The 18,103-nt window shown below is 38.6% G+C and overlaps 1 protein-coding gene across 11 annotated transcripts in view; it reads left to right on the forward strand.

Annotated features, from left to right (window-relative positions):
• SDCCAG8 (SHH signaling and ciliogenesis regulator SDCCAG8) overlaps positions 1–18,103 on the forward strand; it is a 248,663-nt gene that overhangs the window by 36,417 nt on the left and 194,143 nt on the right. For 10 of the 11 annotated variants that reach the window (XR_007721686.1, XR_007721687.1, XM_050771396.1 and 7 more), the window contains exons 7-8: positions 10,028–10,092; positions 13,312–13,500. Coding sequence is in view for 8 of the 11 variants with exons in the window: in XM_050771396.1 (XP_050627353.1) it covers positions 10,028–10,092; positions 13,312–13,500 (254 nt within the window). In the remaining 3 variants the exon portion in view is untranslated. Of the gene's footprint in view, positions 1–10,027; positions 10,093–13,311; positions 13,501–18,103 lie in introns of those variants that run through there. The other variant, XM_050771444.1, reaches the window with a different exon arrangement.

Consider the following 18,103-nt stretch of genomic DNA (forward strand, 5'->3'; position numbering starts at 1 on the left):
TTATCATCCACAGATGTTACTAGTTTTCTAAAGGTTCTTTCTGTCCAGTCACCCTCCCCTGTCTTAGTCCCTAATCCAAGCTTCATTCTACTTGGGAAAGAGTACCCTTCTTCAAAAAAGAAAATTGGAAAGACTAAGTAAATTATATCTTTTTTTCCTTCCCTGAGTAATTTACAGTAGCTATTTAATGCCCGTAGGATAAAGACCAATGTCTCAAGTCATCCACAATTTCTGTCAAACTAACGTTCGAGACTAGTTTCATACTCTTCTCCTGTCTTTTGTTTTTTGTTTCTTTTTGAGATGGAGTCTTGCTCTGTCACCCAGGCTGGAGTGCAGTGGTGCCATCTCAGCTCACCACAACCTCCGCCTCCCGGGTTCAAGCAATTCTTCTGCCTTAGCCTCCAAAGTAGCTGGGACTACAGGCGTGCTCCACCATGCCCGGCTAATTTTTGTATTTTTAGGAAAGAGACAGGGTTTCAATATGTTGGCCAGGCTGGTCTTGAACTCCTGACCTCGTAATCCACCCACCTTGACCTCCCAAAGTGCTGGGATTACAGGCGTGAGCCACTGCGCCCAGCCTCACTCTTCTCCTGTTACAAATCTTATCTGTAGGCATGCAGACCACTCTCCAGTTGCTACTTCATAAATTTATAATCCACTTTCATTTCTCTTTGAAGAACTGGCTTTGGTTTATGCAGCCCTCCCTCCCCAAAATGTTCCCTTCTTACTCTCTACCTATTGAAATGTTTCCAGCCTTCAGGGTGTAGTTGAAATGCCCTCCCACATTCTGCTTTCCGGAATAGCGTGCCTTCTCTCTTCCCTTTTCTGCATTAGAATTCCTTTCTCTTTCATGCCTCCCCCTAGCACTGTGTTTATGATTGTTGGAGACTCATCTATTTTCTCTGTTTGTGACAAAGGTCCATTTCTGCATTTGTGTGCTCTACGTCACAGAGGTTTTTCACTTTTTTCAAGGGTTTCATCCTTGCACTTTTCTTTCTCTTGTATCTTTTCCCTCTCAGTGGTTTATTCTTTTTATTTAATTTAGTGTTTTGAGACGGGGTCTAGCTCTGTCATCCAGGCTGGAGTGCAGTGGTGCAATCTCAGCTCACTGCAACCTCCGTCTCCTGGGTTCAAGCAATTCTCCTGCCTCAGCCACCCGAGTAGCTGAGACTACAGTCGTGCGCTACCACACCTGGCTAATTTTTGTATTTTTGGCAGAGATGGGGTTTCGCCATGCTGCCCAATCTAGTCTCAAACTCCCGGCCTCAAGTGATCCACCGTCCTCAGCCTTGCAAACTGCTGGGATTGCAGGTTTGAGCCACCACGCCTGGCCAATGCTTTATTCTTAGCAGAGTGCGTTCTTTAATAGCTCCCATAAAGCAAACAAACCCAAAATATATTCTCCTGACCCTACATTCACTTCCAACTATCACCTTTCATCTTTGTTCTCCTTTTCATACCAAAATGTTTCAAAGCAGTTGTCTATGTTTATGTCTCCACTTCTTTCCCTCCCATTCTTGTTTCAGTATGCTTCAGTTGAGTTTCGCCCCCTATAGTCCACCCCAACTGCTCTTCTTCCAGCTATCAGTTCTCATTGCTATAAACCTTGTAGCCGCTCTGTGTAACGTTGACATTGGTTGACTATACCCTCCTCCTTTATATTTTCTAATGACACAATTTAACATAACATTCAGTAAAGTACACAAAACAAAAATTTACAGCTCAATGATTTATCTGTAAATGAACACCTATGTGATTATCACCACTTTATGCTTCCTGCTGGTTACTGCTCCTTCGTGCCTTTAAAGCTAATCACTATCCTGAATTTTCTGAAAAATACCCAAGTATGCATCCTTAAACATTTTAAGTTCTCTTTTTTCAATGTTATGTAAGTGGAATTGTAGAGTATGTATTCTTTTGTATCTGGCTTCTTCTGTCCACCATTATATTTGTTAGATTCATCCATGTTGTCGCATTGGCTGAACTTTGTTCATTTTCTTTGGTGGGTCTGCTATATGAACATATGACTTTATCCATCCACTGTCAGGGAACATTTGTGTTGTTTCCGGTTTGCAGCTATTGTGAGCAGTGTCGCTATGAACATTCTTTCATCTACTGGTGTGTGTTACACAAATTTAGGCTGCATATGTATGTTGGAGTGGAATTTTTGGTCTCAGGATATGTCTGTGTTCAACTTGAGTAGGTAATGACAACCTTCCAAGGGGGTTTTATCAGTTTACACTTCTACCAGTAGTATATGAGTGATACGTTTGCTCCATGTCCTTACCGACCATATAGTATTGTCGATTTTTCTGGTGAACTTAGAGTGCTGTCTTGTGATTTTCATTTGCATTCCCCTAACTACTAGTGTGATTGAGTATCGTTTCATATATTTATTGTCCATTTGATGCCTCTTTTGTGAGCCACCTATTCAGATATCCTTATTATTTTTTATTGAGGTATCTGACATATTTATTTAGGGAGTTCTTTATATATTCTTGATGCAAGCCCTTTGTCAGTATATGTATTATAAATATATATTCCCACTCTGTGGCTTCGCTCGTAACTCTCTTGATAGTTTGCATGTTGCTTGCTTTGATGGCTAGAACTTCAGTTTGTTTTCCTTGATTATGTAGTTGTTTTCTACGTCCTTTTAAAAAGTTATTTTTCCAACCACAGTCATGAAGATATTCTCCTACATAATCTTCTGGAAATTACAGTTTTTTTTTTTTTTTTTTTTTTTTTAAGACAGAGTCTCACTCTGTTGCCCAGGCTGGAGTGCAGTGGTGCGATTTCGGCTCACTGCAACCTCCACCTTCCTGGTTCAGGCAATTCCTCTGTCTCAGCCTCCCGAGTAGCTAGCATTACAGGCACATGCCACCAAGCCCAGCTAATGTTTTTTGTATTTTTAGTAGAGATGGAGTTTCACCATGTTGGCCAGACTGGTCTCGAACTCCTGACCTTAGGCAATCCACCTGCCTTGGCCTCCCAAAGTGCTGGGATTACAGGCATGAGCCACCGTACCCTCCCCTGCCTTTTTTTTTATTTTTATTTTTTGAGATGAAGTTTCGCTCTTTTTGCCCAGGCTGGAGTGCAATGGCACGATCTCAGCTCACTGCAACCTCCGCCTCCCGGATTCAAACGATTTTCCTGCCTCAGCGTCCCATGTAGCTGGGATTACAGGCACACGCCACCATGCCCAGCTAACTTTGCATTTTCAGTGGAGACTGGGTTTCACCGTGTTGGCCGGGCTGGTCTTGAACTCCTGACCTCAGGTGACCCACCCTCCTCAGCCTCCCACAGTGCTGGGATGACAGGTGTGAGCCACTGCGCCCGGCCTACGGTTCCACTTTTTGCATTTAGATCTGCAACCTACCTGGAATTTATTTTTGTATATGGGGTCATAGTTTGTTCTTTTCCTATGTATTTATACGTCCAAGTGCCATTTCTTGGAAAGGTAGTCCTTTGCCTTTACGATAGTACCTTTCTCATAAATAAGTTGTCCATATATATTTGGGTCTGTTACTGGACTGTGTTTTAGTTCATTGTGCTAATACTATACTATCTTGATTGTTAGCCTGATCTCTGGCAGACCAAGTCTTCCAACATTGTTCTTTATCCTTTGGCCTTTAGTATTTCCAAATACAGTTCAGAATTGTGAAGTTCCAAAAGTCATTTTGGGATTTTGATTGAGATGACTTTAAATTATAAATTATAGGTCATTTGAGAATTAACGTTTTATGATATTATCTAATCCTTGTAAACTGCATATCACTCCACTTATTTGAGTCATCTTTAATTTTTGTCAATAACCTTTCATAGTCTTCTGAGTAAAGGTTTCATACATCTTTAATTAGAATTATTCCTTTTTATTTTTTATGCTATCATAAATGATACATATTTTCCAAATTTTTATTTTCTAACCCCTCATTGCCAGTATAGAGAAAACACATGAGTTTTATATTTTGATTGAATGTCACTTTCTTTTGACTAGTGTTAGCATGGTATATCTTTTCCCTCCTTTCACTTTTAACTTATTTGTATCTTTATATTTGAATTGGGTTTTTATAGAAAGCATATAGTGGGGTTTTGCTTTTTTATCCAATCTGACAATATTTGCTTTTTTTTTTTTTTTTTTTTTTTTTTTTCCTGAGGCAGAGTTTCACTTTTGTTGCCCAGGCTGGAGTGCAGCGGCACAATCTTGGCTCACTGCAACCTCTGCCTCCGGGTTCAAGCGATTCTCCTGTCTAGCCTCCCAGTTAGCTGGAATTATAGGCACATGCTACCATGCTTGGCTAATTTTTGTATTTTTAGTAGAGACGGGGTTTCATCATATTGGTCAGGCTGGTCTCAAACTCCTAACCTCAGGTGATCCACTTGCCTCGGTCTCCCACAGTGCTGGGATTACAGGTGTGAGTCACTGTGCCTGGCCATATTTGCTTTTTAATTTGGGTATCTACACCACTGACATTTATTGTGATTATTTATACAACTCAGTTTAAATACACCATCTTGCTATTTGGCTTCTTCTTTACCCATCTCTTATTTATTCCTCTTTACCTCTTTTTCTGTCTTCTTTGAATTATTATTATTATTATTATTTGAGACGGAGTCTCACTCTGTTGCCCAGGCTGGGGTGCAATGGCATGGTCTTGGCTCATAGCAACCTCCGCCTCCCAGGTTCAAGCAATTCTCCTGTCTTAGCCTCCTGAGTAGCTGGGACTACAGGCGCTTGCCACCACACCCAGCTAATTTTTGTTTTTTTTTTAGTAGAGATGGGGTTTCACTGTGTTGGCCAGGCTGGTCTTGAACTCTTGACCTCATGATCCACCCACCTCGGCCTGCCAAAGTGCTGGGATTACAGGCATGAGCCACTGTGCCCAGCCATGAATTAATTATTTTTTATGATTCCCTTTTGCTTTTTTTGTTATTGGTCTGAAAAAAAATCTTTAGTACCAGTATTCACTTGATTGCTCACTTCAGAAACCCGGGATTGTTTTTGGTGTATTTTTCTCCCCTATATCTATTCTGTCATAAAATTCTGTCAGTTTTTCTCTTAAATATCTCTGTACTAAATCCTTTCTTTTTAATTCCTACTGCTTGATTGCTTTTGTTCATGTGCTTATCTCTTACCTATGTATTTGTAATTACTGGTTTCCCTTTCTTCACACTTCAATTATGATTTAAGACTCAATTCTGATAAAAAGTTTTCAGTGGCCCTCCAGTGTTTCTTCTAGGGGGAAAGTACAGGAGACATGTGTACCAAATAAAAGTCTTGATATTTTTATTCTTCTTGTGGCCCACCTTTACCTACTTTACCCATCTCCAACCACCCCTCCACCTCGCATTTTACATTCTAGTGATACTGATCGACTTACTGTTCAAACATATAGCATGGTTCCTTCAGCCTCTGTGCCTTCTGCTCTACTGGAAATTATCCTTCACGACTTAACATTTCCTCTGTGAGGCCTTCTTTACTTCTCTTTGGCTGAATTAGGAGTTCCTGCCTCTCTAAATTTTTCAATTTCCATATACTTCACTAGAGCAATTTATGAACAGTTGACCCTTGAATAATATGGGTTTGTATTGTGTGGGTTCACTTATATGTGTATTTTTTTCAAGAAATATATCAGAAATTTTTTTGAGATTTGTGGCAGTTTGAAAAAACTTGCAGATGAACCATGTAGCCTAGAAATATGAAAAAATTAAGAAAAAGGCATGTCATAAATGAATAAAATATATGTAGCTAATAGTCTATTTTATCATCTACTACCATAAAATATACAAATCTATTATAGAAAGTTAAAATTTATCAAAACCTATGAACACTATCACTTACAGACTGTACATGGAGTCATTCTCAGTCAGGAGGAATGCAAAAAAACATAAAGATGCAGTATTAAATTATAACAGCATAAAGTTAAATGTAGCACATACTGTACTACTATAATAATTTCATAACCATCTCCTATTGCTATTGTGGTGAGTTCAGGTGTTTCAATTGTCTGCTTAAAATACCATGTGACACTAGTTATCTCTGTGTAAACAGTTTGTCTCTTCAGTAAATTGCATATTACAGTAAAAAGTGATCTCTTGGCAGTTCTCGTGTAGTTTTCATCATGTTTAGTGTGATACTGTAAACCTTGAATAACACCATGAGGCCCATGCAAAGTGCCACTAGTGATGCTGGAAGCGCTCCCAAGAAGCAATGTCATGACATTACAGGAAAAAGTTACATTGCTTGATACGTTCCATAGATTGAAGTCAGCAGCTGTGGTTGCCCCATTTCTAGATAAACTAATCCAATATGAGGACCATTGTACAAAAAGAAAAGAAAATTTGTGAAACCATCACTGCAGCCGTGCCAACACGTACAAAAACTTTATACTTTTGCCCAATGCCTTTTTATCTGTCATGGAAAATGCAAGTTTTATGTGGGTACAGGATTTCTGAAGAAAAGCATACCTGTAGACTCTAATATAATTTGAGAAGAAAAAAGAAGTCATTTTATGACAACTTAAAAAAATAAGGAAAGTAAAGGATGTAAAGCTGGAGAATTTAACACCAGCAAAGGATGGTTTGATAATTTTAGAAAGAGATTTGGCTTTAAAAATGTCAAGATAACAAGAGAAGCAGCTTCTGTTGACCAAGAGGCAGCAGACAAGTTTCAAGATGCCATTATGAAAATTATTTAGGAGAGGCTGGGTGTGGTGGCTCACACTTGTAATTCCAGCACTTTGGGAGGCTGAGGTGGGTGGATCACCTGAGGTCAGGAGTTCAAGACCAGCCTGGCCAACATGGAGAAACCCTGTCCCTACTGAAAATACAAAAATTAGCTAGGCATGGTATCATGTGCCTGTAATCCCAGCTTCTCGGGAGGCTGAGGCACGAGAATCACTTGAACCCAGGAGGTGGAGGTTGCAGTGAGCCAGGATCGCACCAATGCATTCGAGCTTGGGTGACAGAGTGAGACTCTGTCTCAAAAAAAAAAAAAAAAAAAAAAGGAAGAAAATTATTTAGGAGAAATGATATCTACCTGAATAGGTTTTTAATGCAGATGTAAGTGCTCTATTCTGAGGGGGAAAAAAATGTCACAAAGGACTTTTATTAGTATGGAAGAGAAGTGAGCACCAGGATTTGATGCAGGAAGGGATAAGCTAACTCTATTGTTTTATAAAATGTACTCAGGTTTATGATCAGGACTGCCCTTATCTACAGAGCTGCTAACTCATGAGACTTGAAGGGAAAAGATAAACACCAACTGTTAGTCTTTTGGTTGTGCCACAAGAAGGCCTGGACAATAAGAAACCTTTTTCTACACTGGTTCCATTGATACTTTGTCCCTGAAGTTAGGAAGTACCTTGCCAGTAAGAGACTGCCTTTTAAAGTTTCTTGATATTGTACAATGACTCTGGCCACCCAGAACCCCACGAGTTCAACACTAAAGGCATCAAAGTGGTCTCCTTGCCTGCAAACACGGTGTCTCTAATTCAGCCTCAAGATCCAGGGAGTCATAAGTATCTTTAAGGCTCATTACACACGGATACTCTATGGAAAGGATTTTCAACGCAATGGAAGGGAACCCCAGTAGCAAGAACATCATGAAAGTGTGAGAGAATTACAGCATTGAAAATGCCATCATTGTTATAGAAAAAGCCACGAAAGTCATCAAACCCATAACAATGAATTCCTGCTGGAGAAAACTTTGTCCAAATGTGGTGCATGACTTTACAAGATTTACAGCAGTCGGTCAAGAAAATCATGAAAGAGATTGTGGATGTGGTGGAAAAGGTTGGGAGTGAAGGGTTTCAAGATAGGGATCTTGGAGAAATTTGAGAGCTAATAGACACCACACAAAGGAATTAACAGAAGATGACTTGATGGAGATGAGTGCTTCTGAACCAGTGCCAGAAAATGAGGAAGAAGACATAGAAGAAGCAGTGCCAGAAAGCAAATTGACATGAGATAATCTGGCAGAAGGGTTCTGATTATTCAAGACTGCTTTTGACTTCTTTTATGACATGGACCCTTCTATGATATAGGCACTGGAACTAAAGCAAATGGAAGAAGGGTTGATATTGTGTAGAAACAATTTTAGAGAAAAAGAAAGAGCATAACAAAGTGAGACAGAAATTACCACGTGTTTCCATAAAATTAAGTTCACCTGCCTCTCCTGCCTTCCCTCCCAACTCCTCCATCCCCGAGAAGACGAGACCACCCCGTCCTTTTCCTCCTCCAACTCGGCCTACTCTGTGAAGATGGTAGGGTGAAGGCCTTTATGATGATCCACCTCCACTTAATGAAGAAAATACCACTTTCTTTGCCTTCTGATTTTCCTAATAACGTTATCTTTTCTCTAGATTACTTTCTTGTAATAATACAGTATATAATACACATAGCATACAAAATATGTGTGTTTATATTATTGGTAAGTCTTCTAGTCAATAGTAGGCTATTAGTAATTAAGTTTTGGGGGAGTCAAAGTTATACATGGGGCCAGGCTCAGGGTCTCATGCCTGTAACCCCAGCACTTTGGGAAGCTGAGGCGGGCAGATCACTTGAGCCCACGAGTTTGAGACCAGCCTGGCCAACATGGTGAAACCCCATCTCTACTAAAAATACAAAAATTAGCCAGGCATGGTGGCATACACCTGGAATCCCAGCTACTTGGGTGGCTGAGGCACAAGAATAGCTTCAATCCAGCATGTGGAGGTTGCAGTGAGCCGAGATTATGCCACTGCACTCCAGCCTTGGCGACAGAGTGAGACTCTGTCTCAAAAAAAAAAAAAAAAAAAAGAAATTATACATGGATTTCCAACTGTACAGGGGTCAATGCCCCTAACCTCCATGTTATCTAAGGGTCAACTGTAATTGAAATTCTTCATTTTTCTATTCCTTTCTGGGATATTTTATAAGTTCCTTGAAGTCCAAGCCACCGTCATCTTAGATACACAATAAATATTTGTTGAATGAAAGAATAACCGGATACCAAGAGGCTTGTAGGAGTTAGTCTATCATCATGTGATTTAAAACTTTACTTTTGATCATTCATCTAGCACATATTTATTGTATGTCAAATATTCAACAGCCACAATGAAGGAGTCTAATAAGATCTGATCTTTGCCCTAATGGACCTTATGGGTTACAACTGTTTTTTTCCCAGAGTCACACTTTTAGGGATAAGACCTGATATATGCAATTTTGAAAGAAAAAGAAAATCAATTTTATGACTCAGCAGTTCTTTGCAGGCATTCACACAATAAAAATAGAAAATTTGGGGTGGACTAGGAAAATATTTTCTAGGAAGACATGTTTCCCCCACCTTGGGTAAAAAGGAAAAATTGAACTTAATATTAAAAATTAAAGTTTATGGGTGGGCACAGTGGCTCATACCTGTAATCCCAGCACTTTGGGAGGCCGAGGCTGGCAGATCATGAGGTCAGGAGATCGAGGCCATCCTGGCTAACACGGTGAAACCCTGTCTCTACTAAAGATACAAAAGAGCCTGTAATCCCAGCACTTTGGGAGGCCGAGACGGGTGGATCACGAGGTCAGGAGATCGAGACCATCCTGGCTAACACGGTGAAACCCCGTCTCTACTAAAAATACAAAAAACTAGCCGGGCGAGGTAGCGGGCGCCTGTAGTCCCAGCTACTCGGGAGGCTGAGGCAGGAGAATGGCGTGAACCCAGGAGGCGGAGCTTGCAGTGAGCTGAGATCCGGCCACTACACTCCAGCCTGGGCGACAGAGCGAGACTCCGTCTCAAAAAAAAAAAAAAAAAAAAAAAAAAGATACAAAAGAATTAGCCGGGTGCGGTGGCGGGCACCTGTAGTCCCAGCTACTGGGGAGGCTGAGGCAGGAGAATGGCATGAACCCGGGCGGCAGAGCTTGCAGTGAGCCGAGATTGCACCACTGCACTCCAGCCTGAGCAACAGAGTGAAACTCCATCTCAAAAAAAAAAAATTAAAGTTTACTTATAAAACATAGGACATGGAGAAAAATATACTTTTATTTTTCTTTTCTATAGGAGAAGCTAAAACTTACTTATGAGGAAAAATACGAAATTCAGGAATCCCAACTGAAGTTTTTGAGGTAAAGTGAAATCTTCCATTTATAGTCATACCAAAAGCATAATGATCTTAAAATATATTTGAATGTTTGCTGAACTTCTAGTTTTAGTCATTATCAAACTTACTTGCTGACATTTTGTATATAATTTAAAAACTTTCCTCAGATTATTAAAGGATAAAATGGCCTAAAATTGAGTTATTTTTCAAATCACATTCCTATTTCTTCATCAGTTGTAAAATACTTGTGTTTTCTCATAAAAATAAGAATCGTGGCTGGGCGTGGTGGCTCACGCCTGTAATCCCAGCACTTTGGGAGGCCGAGGCAGACGAATCATGAGGTCAAGAGATTGAGACCATCCTGGCTAACATGGTGAAACCTTGTCTCTACTAAAAATACAAAAATTATCTGGGCGTGGTGGCACACACCTGTAGTCCCAGCTACCTGGGAGGCTGAGGCAGGAGAATTGCTTAAACCCGGGATCACTTGAACCAGGAGGTTGCAGTGAGCTGAGACCGTGCCACTGCATTCCAGCCTGGTGACACAGTGAGACTCCGTATCAAAAAAAAAAAAAAAAGAATCACTAACTCACTAACTGCTCTTATAGAAATTATGATATTCAAGTAAAATAATAATGAAAAGAAAGCACTTTAGTTTTCAAATTATTAGTATTTTTCTCTGTAGATAGTCTTCATCTAATTTTAAAATTGTAATGATAATATAATAGTTTGAGTATTTGTATGCGTCATGAATTTGAGTGTATATGATGAATCTTCACATAGTTTTTATAGAATCTATTTATTAGAGATCCCAGTAAGACCTATATATTATAGATTAACCATTAGTGATTTACATATAATGAGTAGAAAAAGACAGCAGGAATTAATGTTTTTGTTGTTAAAGATTATTTTTAAATAGTGATAATGAAGTATTTTTAAATCAAATAAACTTTCAAATACTGTTTATCATTTTATTTTAATAAGTCCAATTTGAAATAAATTTTAAAATCTTCCAGGCCATATCTATCTAGAGACATAACTAGAGTAATACTAAGAGCCAGAACTCAGCCGGTTGCAGTGGCTCATGCATGTAATCCCAGCACTTTGGGAAGCCAAGGCGGGTGGATCATTTGAGGTCAAGAGTTCGAGACCAGCCTGGCCGGCATGGTGAAACCCTGTCTCTACTAAAAATATAAAAATTAGCTGGGTGTGGTGGCACACACCTGTAGTCCCAGCTACTCAGCAGGCTGAGGCAGGATCACATGAACCCAGGAGGTGGAGGTTGCAGTCAGCTAAGACCACGCCACTGCACTCCAGCCTGGGTAACAGAGGGATACTCCATCTAAAAAAAAAAAAAAAAAAAAAGCCAGAACTCATAGCTTTCATTGAACATGCTTGTTTATTTTTTAAATATTCTTATGTTTTTCATAGATTACCCTGATTAGTTTTAGGATTTCTCTAGAGATTTCGACTTTTTGTTTTTACAAAGAAACATAACATTTAAAAATTACTCTAATTTTTGCTTTCTTGCTTTTTGTCCTACTTTATTTTATTTTGATTTTTTTATGACTTGATTCTTCAGTTTTTAAAGTGATATGTTTCTAGATCATTGTACTTAGGGGAATGTGACTTATTTTGTCTCATTCAGAATCCAGATATTTCATCTTTAATTACATTAAAATACCGACTTGCAATGAACTAGACTTTGTTCTCTGAATCCTTCTGTTTCTTCATTTTCTTTTACTATAATTTAAGATTCTTTAAAGAGGCATTTTCTTAAATAAAATCAGTCTTCTTTTCAACTTTCTCTTTTGCCATTGCCAGTAACCAAATCTACTTGAGTGTTTTGAGTTTGGACCTGACCGAAATTAGTAATGGGGACCCTTTGAGTTTGGAATGTGCTTCCCAAGTTCTTTTTATAAAGCCTTTGAAAGTCAGACATTCTCTACATGGTATTGAAAAAGAAAACTTACCACGTTGGTGTTATTATTTTGGGGATAGGGTAGAAGCGGCTCCTTTTTTCCCCTCAACTTTGGAATGCCATTAGATTAGCTTTTTTTTTTAACCCTTAGATTGCCTGTGGGTCTTTTCTGCCTCTCCTGGGTTGCTTGACAACCCCCGAAATCTCAACAATTGTCTGACAGCCAGGCTGTTGACTTCTTCTCTGTGACAGGGAGCCAGTTATGATGGCCATAGCCCCTGAGCATGGAGACTCTGACAATGACAGTAGGGAGTAGACAGAGATGGAGATAAAGTTCCTGCCTTCAGTAGTCTCATTTTTCAGCTTGAAAGTTTTGTTTTGTTTTTTTTTAAATAAAAATAATGATAATAAAAAAACAACAATGGTACAAGAGCCACCTAGGCAAGGAAGCTCAGTCACCAAGTTGACTTTAGCGCAGCTTTACTAGGATAAGGTAGGAAAATACAACCCATGCACCAGTCATTTAATCCTTAAAAAGTCACCTTGAAGAAAACCTCATCCAGAGGTGAGCTGATAAAGTAAAAACAAACAAAAACTGCACCCACACCCACACTCACACCTCCCCACCACCCCCAGCCCTTTCTTTAGCAGCCTGTGTTTCTAGCTAATAGCTACTACCCCTGAAATCTTATGACTGGCAAGTTCTATGTAACTTCCTTCTGTAACTTACTTTCTTTTGAAACAGATCTTTGTAGAAGTTTGTTGTTAGATAATTATCTATCTAATGTTTTCCTTCTGAAGAAAAATGGGCAGTAATAAACTAGTCAAGGATAAAAATCCATGTTTTTTTATGTGAACTTTTAAGGTACTCTAAAAATTTTAAGAGGTTAATGCTTGAAAGAGGTTATTTTCGTCACCTCAAGTATGTTGTCTTGTATTACCCCACCTCTTTTTTAAGAAAAACTATTTGGGATTTATATTTGGAGTTTTATTTTTGTTTTGTGGTTAATATAGCATTAATGGAGGTTGGATCCTGGAACAAGAGAGCCAGTATTGGGCAGACTTTAATCTAATATTAAAATCTTACAAGAACCTGAGCTAATTATTTAATATATTCAAATCTCGTCATATTCAACGTGTCAATTACAATCACCACACCAAAAGTTTCAGGGTCATGGTAAAAATTAATAAGGTATTGGATGTAAACTAAAGCATCAGGTGAATGCCCATAAATGATAGTAGTAGTTAACATTATGATGATTCATTTTAAAGTCACGTAATTTTACCTGGCCATTTTCTAGAATTTTTTCCCCCTCTTTTTAGGAAAGACTTAGCTGAATATCAGAGAACTTGTGAAGATCTTAAAGAGCAACTAAAGCATAAAGAGTTTCTTCTCGCTGCTAATACTTCCAACCGGGTTGCTGGTCTTTGTTTGAAATGTGCTCAGCACGAAGCTGTTCTTTCCCAGACCCATAATAACGTTCACATGCAGACCATTGAAAGACTGATGAAGTAAGTATGCTTCTACATACGGAGTCTTTGGCAATATGGAAAATTCTGCCTTTAAAGGAGCATTGTGTTATTTTAGCCCTATGCTAAATCACATGTGATTATTGTTAATCTTCAAATACAATGGATTTTAAAAGGTTCCTTCATTGTAGCTTCCTTGAAGACAAATGGGTAGGTTCTGCCTTGTCACCATGTCGCTTTGAACAGAAACCCTGTCACTTTGAACAGATAATAGTATCTCTTGGTTTCAGTCCATCTTCAAGTGAGAGAATTGAACTAGACAGTCTTTACAATTCTGTCCGGTTCTGTGAATCTATAATTACAAATTGAATACTATTCTTAACAAAAGTGAGTGTAATAGAAATTCCTTTGGTTTTGCCATATCTTGAATTTTTCTGCTGTACTTCAGATGGAATGAGTTATTACCACGTCTTTCTCGTGTGTCTGTTGTAAGGAATATTATGAGGACCCACTGTGTCCCACTATTGACATTTGAGGGTTAACTGAGAACAAGTTACAGATGACCTTTTGTGTTGTCAAAGTTTTCATCTAAACTGAGTGAAACAATTCTCTATGTACATCTGTTTTGTTCTGTTTTCACTATTCCAGAGGGAACCTTTTCCTGTGAAAATTGTATTCAGTAGAAATTGAGAATTATTATGTAATGTGGAACCCAGTGGCAGTTTATAGTGTATGTTCTTCTATGCCCCCTACTTTTCTGTGTGCTCAATGTCACCTCTCTCTGTCTGCTCCGCCCACTTAAATAACCCCAGATCACTTCCTTTTAGAAGAAGTCTCTCACCAGCCCTGCCCCATTTTGTCCTCAACTGACTTAGGTTCCTTTCTTCTGTGATTTTACAATATATTGTGTACACCTGGAGGCAGCAATTGTGTTTTGTTTATTTCCATAGCCTTTGTTCCTAGCAGAGTGTCTGGCTGGCAGTAGGCACCCAGTAAATGTTCGCTGTTCATGTGACAAGGCATTTTGGCATTGACTACTCCACAGTCAGAGATCCTCCTGCTGGAACTGCTGTGGAGAGGTGGCATGACTGTGGTCATTAAGGTCAGACCGATTTTGCTCCATGTCCTGACCTTCAACAAATTACTTTTCTTCTCTGAGCCTGGAGTCTTCTGTTTGGAGGAATAATACCTGCTTCTTGAGATTTAAGATCTTTTTGGGATTTTTACTAAGGCAGGTTAGCCTGTGACCAGAAGTACTGCTTTTGAAACTGACTGCTTGGGTTCATGTTCTGATTCTACTGCCAGCTCACCATGGAACCTTGCAAAAGTTACTTAGCCTTTTTGTGCCTCAATTTTCTCATTTTTAAAATGGTGACGTAAGTACCTAACTCATAGAGTTACCTTGAGGGGTCACTAGAGAAAACCTATGTAGTGCTTAAAACACTTCCTGACATATAGTAAGTGCTCAATAAATATTAAAACCATTCTGTACCTTCCATACTCCCAAGAATGATCAATATGTCTTGTAGCTGTGGTTTCCACACATGGCTAACCCCCTGGGGTTGGGGGCAGGTTGCTGTTGATTTTGAGTTGGGGTCTCACTCTGTTGCCACGGCTGGAATATAATGGCACGATCATAGCTCACTGCAACTTTGAACTTCTGTGCTCAAGTGATCCTCCCGCCTTGGCCTCCTGGGTAACTGCAGACATGTGCCGCCACACCCAGCTAATTAAATTTTTTTTTTTTTTTGGTAGAGATGGAGTCTCACTATGTTGCCCAGGCTGTTCTTGAACTCCTGGCTTCAAGTGATCCTCCCACCTCAATTTCCCAAAATATTGGGATTACAGGCATAAGCCACCACACCTGACCTAACCTACTGATTGTTATATGAACAGAATTTCCAGTGTGGACTGGCTGGTAGCTTTTTTGTTTGTTTGTTTGTTCGTTTGGTTTTTGTTTTTTTTGAGACAGTCTCTCTCTGTTGCCAGGCTGGAGCACAGTGGTGCAATCTTGGCTGTCTGCAACCTGTTTCTTGGGTTCAAGTGATTTTCCTGCCTCAGCCTCCCAAGTAGCTGAGACTATAGGCACCCACCACCATGCCTGGCTGATTTTTGTATTTTTAGTAAAGACAGGGTTTCACCATGTTGGCCAGGATGGTCTCGCTCTCTTGACCTCGTGATTCGTCTGCCTCGACCTCCCAAAGTGCTGGAATTACAGGTGTGAGCCACCACGCCTGACCCGACCAGTAGTTTTTATGATCTATACTGCTTGGTTCTGTTTTTGTTAAGTATTTTAAGTATTAAATATGTTGTTAATTTATTCATATATGCTCAATATAACTATTAAATATGTATTAACTATTTTCAGATACAACTAACAAATGTAGTAAACATTTATTGTATGTCAAGGACTGTGCTAGGCAATTTAAGAACATAATTTTTAAAAATCTTAAAGCATTCATGAGGTAGATATTATTACCCTCGTTTTAAAGGTAGGGAAATTGGGGTTCAGAGAAGTTAAAAATTTGCCTGTTTATATTTGAAAAACAAGAACAGACTGTACCTTACAAAAATAAATTCACGGTGGTTTTGAAGGTTCAGATATAATTCAGACTATAAAAGCATTAGAAATAAATATAAAAAATATCTTATAGTTGTGGGTTATAGTACTAAGGATGACATGAAAAGTGGAAATCATAAGGGAAAAAAGATACATTTGTTTCTATTAAAAAATAAATTCCCTTACAATAAAACATTACATATTCAGTTAAAAGGCTGAGAAAAAAATATTTGAACTATACATGACAAAAGACCGATAGAATAAATTTCCTTTGAAACAAACAAAAAGGACAAGCTGCCTAGTTGCAAAGTAGGTAAAGAATAGAAATCAGTGAGCAACAAAAGAGGAAGGTGTCAGCATATCAGAATGTATTTATTCTGTTAGTATTTGAGGAAATACAATCAAAAAATAAAAAACCAATCCATTAGACTGACAAAATAGAACAAGATTGATAATTTCAAGAGTTGGTGAGGTTATGAGTAAGCAAGTATTTTGATATTCTGCTGGTGGGTTCATAAATTGGTGGAAATACTTTGGAAGTAAATTAGTACTGTCCATTAATATTCAAATTGTGCATTTCACTTTTCAAAGTCTACCCTCAAGAAAAAAAACTCATGTACATGCATAATGGGGTATGTATAGGGAATGCTTTTTGCAGCATTGTTTATAATTATATGAACAACTTAAATATCGTTCAAAGGAGAGTAACTAAACATGGTTTAGATAAACTATGACATTTTGTGCATAGTATGAAAAACGGAAGTAGTTCTATGTATATTAATGTTGTACCATCTCCAAAATACATTGTTGCAGGAAAACAAAACAAAATGGCTAAAGATACATCCAGTATGAAACCTTTTGTATTTTTTAAGTCCATATACAACTATACTACATTTTTCCCCTTCAAGGTTCATAGATATGCACAGAAAAATATTTGAAAGAGTAAGCACCAAATATTTAATAGAGATTACCACTAGAGAGGTGGACAAAGGCAATGAAGTTGAAAGGGTGTCAAATAGGCCTTTAAAAATATTGGTAACTAATTTTGCAAGGAGAATATAGTTTAAAAATTAATTTTAGAAAGAAGAAAGCATATTAAAAGTTGCACATAAAAAGAGCCAGAGCTTAAAACTAGGTAGTCTAGCAAAACTAATAAGCCAGGCACAGTGGTTTATGCCTGTAATCCCAGCATTTTGGTAGCCTGATGCAGGAGGATCGTCAGGCCAGGAATTGGAGACCAGTCTGAGCAACATAGTGAAACCCTGTCTCTACAAAAAATTTAGAAATTAAAAAAGAAAAAACCATAACCAACAAATAACAGGTTATTATGTTGCCTTTTATATTATCCTTCTAGATTATGAAAAAATATTTTTAAAGGAAGCTGTAATGTTTTGGTTACTTCTAAGCCTGGCAGTCATTCAGAAATTAAGATTCTTGATCAGTTATGTATTCCTTTGTCTCTATCCTAAATTTAAGCTCGTAGCCTCTTGAAGTAAATGTCAATCTACTTAGTTCAATTTTCTGCCTTGTCAGCAGAATATCATTGTCTCATGTTCTGCATTAATATCGGAAAGGATATTAAACCTATTAACACTGAATGGTTTCTGCTTTTATTGTCAATGAATTCTTTTTCTGTATCGTTCTCTTGGCCTAAGCTGGTGTTCAGTTTCTTTAAACTTACTAATGCAGAGTGCTGAATATTGAGTCCTATGCTAACTTTGAAGAGTGTCCAGCACCTTTTGGGTTTGGATTTCTAGTTTTATGTATAGTTAGAAGCCTGACCCCTCCGTAAGCTGTTATCATATTACCTGGATGACTTTAACATAGAATGTTTAAAAATGATACCTTAAATATGATAAATCAAAAGTTTCCTTGTAAATGTGGTATTGTGACAGCAGCTTTCAGCTCCTTTGTTGCATCCTTTAGCATTTACTATTTTGAATACATATTCTTGACACAAGAATGGTTTGATGGCCAGGCATGGTGGCTCACACCTGTAATCCCAGCACTTTGGGAGGCTGAGGCAGGTGGATCACTTGAGGTCAGGAGTTCGAGACCAGCCTGGCCAACATGGTGAAACCCCAT

Source organism: Macaca thibetana, chromosome 1 (assembly GCF_024542745.1).
Source record: "Macaca thibetana thibetana isolate TM-01 chromosome 1, ASM2454274v1, whole genome shotgun sequence".
NCBI lineage: Eukaryota > Metazoa > Chordata > Mammalia > Primates > Cercopithecidae > Macaca > Macaca thibetana.